This window comes from Capra hircus, chromosome 8, assembly GCF_001704415.2.
Source record: "Capra hircus breed San Clemente chromosome 8, ASM170441v1, whole genome shotgun sequence".
NCBI lineage: Eukaryota > Metazoa > Chordata > Mammalia > Artiodactyla > Bovidae > Capra > Capra hircus.
The window spans coordinates 6,909,268-6,922,858 of record NC_030815.1 but is presented as its reverse complement, the minus strand read 5'-3'; the positions used below and the strand labels follow the sequence as shown (position 1 = coordinate 6,922,858).

Genomic DNA, 13,591 nt, shown 5'->3' with positions numbered 1-13,591 from the left:
AGGGAGAGGAACCAAAGATCAAATTGCCAACATCTGCTGAATCATTGAAAAAGCAAGAGAGTTCCAGAAAACATCTATTTCTGCTTTATTGACTATGCCAAAGCCTTTGACTGTGTGGCTAACAATAAACTGTGGAAAATTCTGAAAGTGATGGGAATACCAGACCATCTGACCTGCTTCTTGAGAAATCTGTATGCAGGTCAGGAAGCAACAGTTAGAACTGGACATGGAACAACAGACTGGTTCCAAATAGGAAAAGGAATATGTCTAGGCTGTATATTGTCCCCCTGCATATTTAACTTATATGCAGAGTACATCATGAGAAACGCTGGGCTGGAAGAAGCACAAGCTGGAATCAAGATTTCCAGGATAAATATCAATAACCTCAGATATGCAGATGATACCACCCTTATGGCAGAAAGTGAAGAAGAACTAAAGAGCCCCTTGATGAAAGTGAAAGAGCAGAGTGAGAAAGTTGGCTTAAAACTCAGCATTCAGAAAACTAAGATCATGGCATCTGGTCCTATCACTTCATAGCAAATAGATGGAGAAACAGTGGAAACAGTGTCAGACTCTATTTTCTGGGGCTCCAAAATCACTGCAGATGGTGACCAGCCTAGACAGCATATTAAAAAGCAAAGACATTGCCAACAAAGGTCTGTCTAGTCAAGATTATGGTTTTCCCAGTAGTTACGTATGGGTGTGAGAGTTGAACTATAAAGAAAGCTGAGCACCTAAGAATTGATGCTTTTGAACTGTGGTGTTGGAGAAGACTCTTGAGAGTCCCTTGGACTGCAAGGAGATCCAACCAGTCCATCCTAAAGGAAATCAGTCCTGAATATTCATTGGAAGGACTGATGGTGAAGCTGAAACTCCAATACTTTGGCCACCTGATGCGAAGAGCTGACTCATTTGAATAGACCCTGATGCTGGGAAAGATTGAGGGCAGGACGAAAAGTGGATGACAGAGGATGAGATGGTTGGATGGCATCACCGACTTGATGGACATGGGTTTGGGTGGACTCCGGGAGTTGCTGATGGACAGGGAGGCCTGGCGTGCTGCAGCCCATGAGGTTACAAAGAGTCGGGCATGACTGAGAGACTGAACTGAACAGAGCAGAAAGCTGCTCCAGTTCTCCCTTCAAGATATCACAGTGAGCAGATCACAGTCCACACTTGTCTTCCATCCTGGACTTGTCAGAATCCTTTTTTTTTGTTTGTTTGTTTTCAGAAGCACAGAGTAGACCCTTCCCCACCTCCACTCACTTTGCCACCTATGAGCTTTGTCTCCTTCCAGACACACGATGAGGTTGCACCTCCCAGGTCTGTTCTTGTCATGTTGACTATAAATAGTTCTGGCTAATGATAAGGCAAGAGACTCAGTTCCATCCCTGGGTCTGGAAGATCCCTGGAGGAGGAAATGGTAACCCATTCCAGTATTCTTGCCTCAAGAATCGCATAGACAGAGGAGCTTGGCCGCCTGCAGCCGATAGGGTCCCAAAGAACCTGACATGACTGAGCATATAGGCACAAACACATAAACAATGAGTTTTGAGCCCAGTGGTCTGTGCCTCTTCTGGCCTGGAGTATTTATTACCAAATGTGAAATGACCTGTGCCCTAGTTTTCCTCTGCTGTGGTCACCACCAGTGTTCCAGAGAGTGACCACACTAGGAGCTGAGGTCACAGTGTGACGACGCTTGTCCAGAGTCTCCATCAGCTCTGAGTGGACATAGGTTGAGCTTTGCTGTTTCAAGCCAGTGAGATTTGGGGTTGTTTGTTATTCTTATCAAATCCTAGCTTGAATCCTCCTATGCCCACTTCTTTGTATCATTGGAAACAGATGTAAAGAAATTCATGCTTAGGCAAGTTTCCTGAACATGAATGCTTCCCAAGGTCAAGGGGACTGGATCCCAATCTTTATAACCAGGATAAGTAATAATGATAAAATCCAATATGCATCTTTTCAGGACTCCAGAAGCAGATTTTCTCTGTTTTCTAATGATGACATTGCAAAGTATTGGGTTGGCCAAAAAGTTCATTCAGATTAAAATAAATAGACAATTTTTCTGGAAAAAAAAAATCACATGATCTAAGAAGTCTGTAGAATCAATGATGCTTATATATTCCTTCCTCACATTATAAAACTTATTTTTTAACATGGAAAAGATAAGGCTTTGCAGTAACCCAGCTATCTGTACATTCAAGTGATAATTTATCAAGCTGATCTCTTCCCAGAATATCACGTGGCAAGTAGACAACTGTCTCATAAAAACACTTCACCCGAACTAATGTAAGAATATTGTTGAGGGGACTCTCACTGTATTTCAAAGGATAAAATGTTTCCCTGATAGTTTCGCTTCTGCAGAGCAAATACTTGGTTTTTAATGTGGTAATTACATTCTCACAACTCCTTTTCTACGTTGTCTACTAGGAAGTTTATTGTCGGATTTTAGGATCAGCAAACATACAGAACCCTCCAATGTGTATACGATGTAATGACTTAACCCTTAACTATCATGTAAAAATTGAAGAGCCTGGAATATTAAGATACAGATAGCTATTTCTATTTAGTGTGCTCACGGTTGTTAACTTATGGTGGTAGCTTAAATAGAAGGAGCCTAATAACCAGGTGATGTAGAATAGTAGTTGATTTACAGGTTTTTTAGCCAGATGACCTGTATTCAAACCCTAGCTTTGCAACTTAGTAGCATCCTAAGTTTGTTCAGGTTTCTATGATAGAATATCGTAGATGAGGTGGTTTATAGACAATAGAAACTAGAGCCTGGGAAGTTCAAGATCAAGGTGCTGGCAGATTCAGTGTCTGGTGAGAGCCCACTGCCTTGTTCATAGATGGCAATCTACAGGCTGCGTTCTTTCATAATGGAAGAGGCAACACACACTCTGGGGTCCTTTTTATAAAAACACTAATCCCATTCACAAGGGTTCTACCCTCATGACCTAACCACTCCCCAAAGATCCCACCTCCTATTACCATCACCTTAGAGGTATATTTCAACATCAGGATTTTTGAAGGACCATATGCAGTGTATAGCAGTAGCTATGTGATGTTATTTTTTTTATTGGACTATAATTGCTTTACAATATTGTGTTAATTTCTGTTGTGCAACAATGATTCAACAATGAATCAGCTATACTTACATATATATTCCCTCCCTCTTGAACCTCCCTCCCACTCCACCCCTCCAGGTCATCACAGGACACTGAGCTGAGCTCCTTGTGTTATACTGCAGCTGCCCAATAGCTATCTATTTTACACAGAGTAGTATAAAGGGGACGACAGAGGATGAGATGGTTGGATGGCATCACTGACACAATGGACATGTTTGAGCAAGCTCTGGGAGTTGGTGATGGACAGGGAAGCCTGTCATGCTGCAGTCCATGGGGTCACAAAGAGTCGGACATGACCGAGCTACTGAACTGAACTGAACTGAGTGTATATAATGACAAGTTATTTCACATGTCTCGGTCTCCTCACCTTTAAAAGAGGAATAGCTGTGCGGGTTAAAAGTGTTACTTTCGGACAATTACTAAGAATACTCAGTAGTTCTACAGATACTCCTAAGAACATTCCTGGCATGCTAGTTATTATAATCATTTCTCTAATAATAAATGGCCAGTGATTGCAAATCACTCCACAGGATTCAATCAATTAAATATTATCTGAGAGCCCGTCATATAACTGGCACTGTGTTAGGTCCTTGAAACGCAGAGGTGAATAAGACCTGGCCCTTGCCTAAACTCACAAGATACATTAGTCTAAAAGGAGAAAGATATGTAAATGGATAATGAGGATACAGTGGGGCAAGGCCAATAATAAGATTAATTATTTGGTGTTTGCTGTCAACACATAGTTTGCTAAAATATCAGTATAGATATTTCACCTTGAAATCCTCAGGGACATATTCATTTTTTCATTCCTCCACCCAAAGTTTTAGGAAAATGGCCCTTAGGGGCTGTGGAACAGAGTAATTAGCTGAAGGGGGGGGTGCATTTAAATGATGCTCTCCAGTAGTCACCTTGTAAGAGCTACCCACAGATGAATATCTTTACAACTGCAATGAGTCATCTGAGAGATGGGTTCGAGGAGGAAAGTGGAGGTAAGAAGGTGAGAAGGGCTGTACTGATCTGAGCATTTGGAGAAGGTTTCCCTGAAATCACGGCTTTTAAGCTAAAGTCTGAAGGATTTAACAAGGTTTCCATAGAGGAAGGAGTGTTTCAGACAGAAGTAATAGGGAGTTCAAAGCTGCTGAGGCAGGATGGAGCTTGTCCATTGGTCTCTTTGCCAAGAACTAGGGGAAGAAACGTGAAGAATGATGGGCAAGTAAGAAAGTGGCCTGAGATGGTCATTGTATCACACCCTCAGAGAGGCCTTCAGGAACTGTGCCCACCTAACAGCCCCCGTCACACTGTCCCTTTCCCATGACCTTACAGGGGTTTCATTATTGCAGTTCTCTTAACTTACGTTTATTTATGTGATTATTTTCGCTGTTTATTTCCCCACTCTAGAATGTTGGTTCCAATAGCACAGGGAACTCAGTTCAGTGCTCTGTGTGACTTAGAGGGGGATGAGGGGTAAGAGGGAGGTCCCAGATGGGAATACATGTGTGTATACGCATAGCTGATTCATTTGTTGTGTACAGCAGAAACTAACACCACATTGTAAAGCAATAGTACCCCAATTTAAAAAAAGATATAGCTTGTTTGTCTTACTATCTTTGTAACTTCAGCCCTAAGAGAAACTGAGAAACAGATTATGGTGGTTGAGATCAATACACAATACGATGTCAGTAAGAAAGGACAGAAAACGATGAATTTCAGAAATAGCTAAAAGGTAGGATTCCCACTCCAGTGTTCTTGCCTGAAGAATCCCAGGGACAGGGGAGCCTGGTGGGCTTGCCGTCTATGGGGTCGCGCAGAGTTGGACACAACTGAAGTGACTTAGCAGCAGCAGCAGCATCAGGATTCCCAGACTTGGTTTTTTGATGTGAGATTTGGAGATGAATAGATTCTAGCCTTTAATGAGGAGGAAGAGGCAGTTGTGTGTGTTTGCTGGTTGAGTCCAGTAGAGATTCCTAGCTTCTTTTTCAGTCAAATGAAGTCTGAAAAGCATGAGACATCCAAAAGCTACTAAAGAAACTGGCTAGGGGGAGGTTTAGTCAGGAAACGGAGGTGGGAGGCCCTGAGTGCAAAGGAGAAATTGGATCCAAAGTAATAGTTAAGGGCTGAAAATGAGAAGTTTCAGTGTGAGAACAGAAGGGGCCCAGGCCCTGTCTCTGAGGATCTCAGGAAGAAGAGGAAAGTCCTAGAGAGCCGAATCGGGTGGGATGGAGGGAGGAAACCCAGAGAATGCAGATCAAGGAGCCAGGGGAAGAACGACCTTGAGGAAGGAAGCAGTCTTCCACACGTGGCTTTGGGTTGGTTTCCAAGACAACGGTCCTCCTGACTAGTGTGTTTAGTCAGCAAACATTACGCTTCCTTTTCTCATATGCCTGTACCCAAGGAATAATACCCAGGAGAGACTGTTACTTAAAATAAGGTCAAGTTTCCAATAGCACAGTGAACGATGGGGCCATGGCAAGGTGGTCCAGGGGGATTGGCTGGATTAGAATGAGGCTGGCACAAAGGACAGGGGCAGGAGTGGGTGGAAACAAGGTGGTACCAGAATCACAGGCGATGAGTGTTGTATGTCATGAATATGTTGTCAACGTGTTGGTGAGGAAACTGCTGTTTTATTTTATTAATTTTTTTAAACAGGTAGAATTATTAAAATTATTTATTTATTTTTATTTCTTGGCCACACTTTATAGCATATAGGATCTTACTCCCTGACCAAGGATCAAACCCATGCCCCTTGCATTGGAAACACAGAATCTTAACCACTTAACCACTAGTGAAGGCCCACTGCTGTGTTATTTTAAAGTTACTAGTGCTAGAGGAGTCCCAAGCCTTCCAGGGCCTGTGCTTGCTGGCTTTGGAGGGTCAGTGAGGATGGAGGAGAGAGAGAATTGAAGTTGGTGGGAGTCAGAGAAGAGGATGAGGAGAGCTGACTTTTCAGTCTCAGCAATCAAGTATTGATCACAAGAAGCAGAATGTGGGCTGTATAGATGATGTTTGCATAGTTCTATTGTCATAGGAAAACAGTTGTCAGGTTCATTTGAAAACCAAATTTCTTATTTGATCTCTTGGTTCATGTCATTATAGATCCAGGTTGTTGAAAAAAAATGCACACACACTTTATGAGTCCTATTTTTCCAAGGAAAAAAACTGTATTACATCTTCTGGGATCATATGCATTTGAGGGCAGCCAGAAATTTCTGACACAATTGCAGAACTCATGAGATTTAAATCTACGCTTTACAAACATATGGACAATTAGCATAACCATGGAATAAATTGAGGGCATACATCTCTGCTTGGTAGAGTTCTTTCTGATCAGCAGAAATCACACTTAAGATACAGGAGGAGATGCAAAGGGCCTGCATGTTGGCACATCTCACATGTAAATTGACACCATTGGAAGTGGTGTAAGTTGACACTTCTTTTTAAAAGAAAATCAATTCAGTTCAAGGTATTAACAGAGCATCACTCGAGATAGTGAATTTCCACATGAACCAATATATATGGCTCCCTCCTCTCTGGTGTTTTAACATTTTGCACCTTCATTTATCTGCTCATTCAGTCAGCAAATATGCACACATCGGTCACACACTCCTGTGGTGGTGAACAAAACGAATGCCATCTGTCCTCAAAGAGTTCGCACTCTAAACAAAAAGAAAACAAGAAATAAGCAATTACAGTGCAGTGTGTTCAGGTAAGCACAGACGTCATAGGATTCTGCATCAGATTTTGGCAAAATTTATCCTGAGCCCTGAAGGGTCAACTGAGTGTGTGTAGGAGAGTGTCCTTTTAGAAAAACACATAAGTATCAGGCCATGATGTCTGCATATTATAGTCAGATAATTCAGGGAGAAAAACATAAGAGATCGAGATTAAGGGAGGGGAGAGAAATGCAAGCAAGCATTAACAACTCTTGAACTTGGGAGTTCTTTTTACTCCCAGTTGTTCCATCAACATGTCTATAAGTTTAAAATTATTTCAAAGTAAAAAATAAATTTTACTTAAGAAAATATGAAGCTACAAGTTCAATAGTATTTTCTATATCTCAATATTGCTTCAGACTTTCTCAAGCGTTCTGCTACTCTGCAGGTATCTTTCAATGTTACTGCATACTTTTCAAGTATGATACTATCTTACCCTGAAGATAAAATTACCTTTCATCTTATTTTCTTTCATCATACATTTGGTCTAGTGCTTCATTTGAAAAAAAATGTTAGCAAGAAATACACATTTTAATGTACGACTAATACATAAAACTTGCAAAAATTTTAAGTAAAAAATTACTAGTATATAAATGGTATAATTTAGGAACAGATGTCCATTTTTGTTCTCCATGGAGTAACAAGTCACTTTTCTCACTCTCTCTTTCCTGATTAGGTCTCATATGTCAAAGCTATTGATATTTGGATGGCAGTGTGCCTCCTTTTTGTGTTTTCAGCACTTCTGGAATATGCAGCGGTAAATTTTGTATCAAGACAACACAAAGAACTTCTGAGATTTCGACGAAAGAGAAGGAGTAAGGTAAGTGATTAAATGCATGAAGTTCCTTGGGATACAATTCTCCCTGGAAAGTGAATTTGTTATGTTTAATAGGGATGTACAGAAAGAAAATGGAGACAGAAACTCAAAGAGATGACTGTTCTTTGATTTTGTCCAACTGAAACTTACGTTGTCAAAAATTGCTTCAGGGAGAAAATAATAACATCTAGCTGCTTTACAATACTTTACACAGCAGATCTGGTGACATGAGAGCTTTATTGACTGCTTTCTAATATCTGTCCTGGAACAACATCATTTTTTGCTTCAACTAGTAAAATCTATCATTTCTTATTTGCATCACTGTAATGTTTCTGATGGCTTTACTTGACACAAGTCATAAACTATTGCTATTACTTTTTTCTTTTTTTGAACTAATTCCTTGAATTTTTAAATCAAATGTTATCTATTTATTTTATAATACTCTGATGTTCACATAAAGCTATGTGGTCTCTTTTTTATATGTATTTTTGTATTTTTGAGACATTTCTTCTGGATCCCCACTGGAAACACAGTAAGGTGTATTTTTGCCTTGCTATTGCCTGATAAATCAGGAATATCCTTGGGAGACCACAGGAAACTGTAGAAGCAATCTTCTAATTGGATTTGGATGTACAGGATGAGGTTGTTCCCCTCTAATAAGACTTATAATGTCATCTCTCTTTATATGCACATAATTTCAATCAACCCTTATCCTTTTCTGAAAGAGTTTCTATCAGCCAACCTATCTTTGAGTTTACGTTTAATGTGAATGTGCCAGCTGACATTTTAAAAAAGCAAATGGTCTCAAGCTATAGAGAAATGGCAAAGTCATATATTACAGGGGAAACTGTGACCAGAACCCAATATACTGAGATAGTTAAGTCGAAACATGCTCAAATCTTAAAATGAATAGTCTGGTTTATATATAGCATGCATTTTTAAGAATTTAATTTTTAAGGAATTTCTGAAGGACTGGCTGTAATTCATATATTTATAAAAATTTTTAAAAATCCCTAAGCCATGATCTCTCAGTGCTGAGTCTACTCAATTTAAACATCTGAAGCAATAATTTATTCAGTAGTGTCTAATTGACTCCTCAGAATCATCACCTGCTCCAGTAAACATCCCGTGAATCTGTAGCATGGGAGAAATTTCAGCATTGCAATACTCTGGGTGGACGGCTGACAGAAAAACAATGCCAGAGCTTGTATTTGACCATTTTTTTTTAATAAACATTAAAGCACATCATTTATATATTAACATATATCTTCGTGGAGAGATTAACTTTATCTCCTGCCCCCAACCTCTCCTAGTCTGCGGTGTCCTTACACTTTTCTCACTCTGCCCCCTCCTCTACCCCTCCACTTCTTTCTAACCTCCCTTACTTCTCATTTGCTCCTTTTTCTCATGATACCTGGCACAGGCTGAAACACTGTGATAAGACAGAACATTCTGTATCCCAGGAGTGAAGGTGTGGTCATTTTTTTCCCCGCTGAATGACTCATCAAGACAATTTTTCCTTCCAACATCGTGAATCAAAAGTAAAGCAATACTTATTTCCCCCTCTCAGTTTGATTCACTTTTTCACATTTATTTTACATTTTTCTACCTTTCTCCTCCTTCCTTCAGTGTAGGATGTATCAGCCACGTGCTGCCAACCCCAGAAATGAGGAGTCGTACACAGGTGGTGTTCCAAGGGGAGATGAGAGCTCAGACCTTTTCTGCACCCACCAATGCTCTACAAACTTAGACATTCATTTCTGGTTCCTCCTTAAAAAAATCCATACCAACTCTTTATTCAGTTTACCACCTGTAAGTGTATTGGGATAAAGATATTTGACACCCTTTATTATTTAGCTCACAGAAAGACAGCAAGATGAATTTTTCTAGTGATTGGCACTCTAGAAAAGTGTCAAAGTGCAAAAACAGTAACATCTGATTATATTTCTAATCACCATATGAAATACTCAGTGAACATATATTGTAATTAAGATATAGTGCAGTAAAGAAATTCATTTTTTTTTTTTACTTCATACTCTGGGGCTGGATAGCTTGTGTATGTGAGAAACTATTAATTGATATATACGTTTGTTAAGATGATCTGTGCAATGAAAGCCAATTGTGCGATTATATTTTAACCGTCTATGACTTGATTCTCTGGTTTCTCAATCCCTGTTGGTCCACTTTACCTTCCCACAGACAGAAGCTTTTGCATTGGAGAAGTTTTACCGTTTCTCAGACACGGTAAATTCATTTTCTTAACTCTAAGTAGAAGAATGCGGTCATCAGTTAAAAAAAAAAAAAAAGGCAGACAGCATCCTCTGCACTCAGGCAGTGTTGGGTGGGGAAACACAGACCCCTGCACACTTGAAGCTGAACAACCACCAGTCCCCTTCAGCTAAGGATATTCTCTTTTTCTAATAATTCCCTTTGTCTCTCTTCATTCAGTAAAAAAAATTGAAATGTTATCTTTCATTCTATGAACTGAGTTATTTGTTTGGTTGAAATAATTTAAAAATATATATTAAACAGATATATCACATGTATCTTATAATATTCTCTGTAGAGAAAATAATCATACACTTTGACAAAAGTAGTTGCAAAATAGATGGGACATTTATTTGTACAAATAAGTTCTAAAAACAGCTCCTCTTGCCAGAAAATAAAGACCTAAAAATAAGTCAAAAATAAAATGCTTTATCCAATTTATGTATCTTTAGAAACTACTTTTAATGTTAATATATGTTGAGATTCTTTAGAGTAAATGAATGATTTGGGTTTTGATTTCAGCATTCTTGGAAATGTTTGATTTAAAATAGATAACAAGGACACACCTTCAATTAGAATGGCTGTGTTTAGAAATGTAATCTACAGTAGAGCATATTAGTAATTTGACTTGGAGATCCACAATATATCACTCTAATTAAATTTTAAATATACCCAAAGCTGAGCATTTAGCTTGGGAAATAATATCCAAACAGTACAGTCTACTAAATTAAAATTTCTGGAATAAATTGTATTTAAAAATACCTCTCCAGATGATTTTCACCACAAATCTCAGTTAAAAGTAGACATAACTAGGTGAATACACAACAGACATACTGTTAGATGAATAGTGAAGTGATCTTTATTTCATAACAAGTATCTAGACCAAAGATTATTTTAAAGCAGTTATTAATTATATTCCTATATTATAATACTTCTTCAACTGTTTTTCTTTTCTACTAAAATTTCATAGTTGTTCCCACTGTAGCTACCTACTTCCTCAATTTTCATCCCTGGGGGCAAAATTCACATGATCCAATTAGTTTTATGTGATTATCCTAACTAATTTTCTTTAAAAATTCATTGCCTTGAATTTTCATAGTAACACATAGTTGCCTCTTTGGGAGAGGTATATATTTAAATTTTCAGTAACTAAACAGTATATAAGGAATGTTAGTATGAAATATATATTCAATTAGATATTGCCTGACAAAACAGTACAAAAATAACTCTGATGAAAATACAGATTTCCTTTTGCTAACAGTCAATAAATACTTATTTTTTAAAAAATAAACAATATGGTTTACTAACTGTATTATTTAAGAAAATGCAAATACATTTTAAAAATACAATAAATGCAAATACATTTGATTGGAAATATATGCATCACATTTATTTTTATAACATTCTAATTATCATTCAGGTTGATGATAATTAAGGTTGATCATTTTCACTTTTTGAAAACAATTTTTCTCAGCCTAATAGTCTTCTGGGCCAAATGAATTCATCATTAAAAACAAAAGTATGTACTTTGCTTAATGACAGTCTAAGCAATCTAAATCATTAAATTAACATAACCAAGATAAGTCTAAAAATTAACCGAATAGCCTTTCTTTTCATGAGTACTGATTTGCATATTTTTCATAGTATTTTAATTTGGCAGAAAAGGCAGTAAATAAAATTGCCCCATTATAGAAAACTTCACATGACAAAGGGCTTTACACTGATGAACATATTATTCCAGGGAAAGTTTTAACTTGGTTTAGCATTTGGCCTAGGCACTGCATACGATCTTTTACGCCTTACCTTTTCCCCTGAAGGTACAAGGGATCCTTTTTGTACACTGTGAAAGAATACACGTTCGCACTTGTATGCAAATTTCCCCACCCCACACTGTTCTAGCCTGCTGTGTGCCAATCACACACCACTGCACCTTGCCATAAATGCTTATCCCTAGTGCTGTGTGTGTGTGTGTGTGGGTGTATGCATGATACAAAAGCATTTTGGTTAGAAGTTGCTCTTCCCATGTATGATATCATTACTTTAGTCCTAGAGGGTTTAAACACATGCCGAAATATTTCTGAACATACGTAACTTGTTGAGAAATATGGATGATATGGGATTGCTTTAATGCATTTCATACAGCTTTTGCTTTGCAGTGTAATAATGAAAGTTTGCTGAGCGAAAATACATATGCGTGGTGTTCTGGTATATATTCCTACTTATTCTTGTATATTAATTGTTACTTGGGTATGCAAATGAAATAAGAATGGACCACAAATTCTAGATTCAAAAACTAATTGCCAAGTGTATTTTTTTGCTTGTTTTCTTTTTAAAATAATTGACTACATATTGATTATCTGTACAAAAACTTATTTATGTATGTGTTTATGTCCTGTATTACTTTAAAAAATAACTCAAGGTAACTATTAAGGATAACAAATAATTGATTTTTCTGCCTTGTATTAATACCCTTTGTGAGGTCTAGAATATAAATATAAATATGAAATATAAATTTAGGACAGATATAAATATGAAAAATGTGAAAAAAGTGTTAGTTGCTCAGTTGTGTCCGATTCCTTGTGGCCCCATGGACTGTAGCCCACCAAGCTCCTCTGTCCATGGAATTTTCCAGGCAAGTATACCGGAGTGGATTGCCATTCCCTTCTCCAGGGAATCTTCCTGACTGAGAGATTGAACCTGGATCTCTTGCATTGCAAGCAGATTCTTAACCACTGAGCCACCAGGGAAGCCCAATTATAAGTATACTATTTTGGTTGAAGGGATGAGGCTTCATGGTTGGAAGCAATGTAGTACCTGTATACACGGAATTATTTTAGAAAGTTTCCATTGGAGGTCAGTTTATGCTATATTCTAAAATAGAAGATATTCTTCCAATAGGTAAGTATTTGATATATACTTGAAAAAAAGTAGTTTCTCAACAATTTCAAACTAAATTCTACTTGAATGACTGATGCACAGGGGTTAGAAATTTCTTCTTATGTAAAAGAAAAATTATAAAAATTTGATTATTTCCTGCAACAAGTATTCCGAGTGTATGTTAAATACAACTATTTCTTAGAGCTCTATCCCCTCTGAAATGTCTGTTTAGGAAAATAATATTCAGTACAATAATATAGTCTCTACTTAAGTTCACATGCTGTATAGTGACTTCCATCACACGGTTAAATAAAATAGGCACACCGCTTTTTATATATGCTATCTACCATAAAATATTATCTTATGTCACCCTATGATGATAAGTTGGCACTGAAAGAATCTAGAACGTTAAGTTAGAAACAGATATACAGATTTTTAAAAAATATTATTTCATTGACTTTTCAATTCCCCTATGTATGTATACATATCATATTTTCATAAAGTTTCACCTAAAATATTCATCCTTTTAAGCTTATATTTTACCATTCAATAATCTCCAAACCATTTCTGAATCTAAATTCAATACACCAAGCATAAATTTGCCTAATTTATAACTACTTAATGAAAGTGGAAGTGTTAGTCGCTCAGTTGTATCTGACTCTTTATGACCCCATGGACTGTAGTCTGCCAGATTCCTCTATCCATGGGATTCTCCATGCAAGAATATTGGAGTGGGTAGCCATCCCCTTCTCCAGGGTATCTTCCCGCCCCAGGGACTGAACCTGGGT

The 13,591-nt window shown here is 37.7% G+C and overlaps 1 protein-coding gene across 2 annotated transcripts in view; it reads left to right on the top strand.

Moving 5' to 3' along the window:
• GLRA3 (glycine receptor alpha 3) overlaps positions 1–13,591 on the top strand; it is a 175,883-nt gene that overhangs the window by 148,559 nt on the left and 13,733 nt on the right. Inside the window, exons 8-9 of one of the 2 annotated variants that reach the window (XM_018052791.1) lie at positions 7,518–7,661; positions 9,858–9,902. In XM_018052791.1, the coding sequence (XP_017908280.1) occupies positions 7,518–7,661; positions 9,858–9,902 (189 nt within the window). The remainder of the gene's footprint in view (positions 1–7,517; positions 7,662–9,857; positions 9,903–13,591) is intronic. The other variant, XM_018052792.1, reaches the window with a different exon arrangement.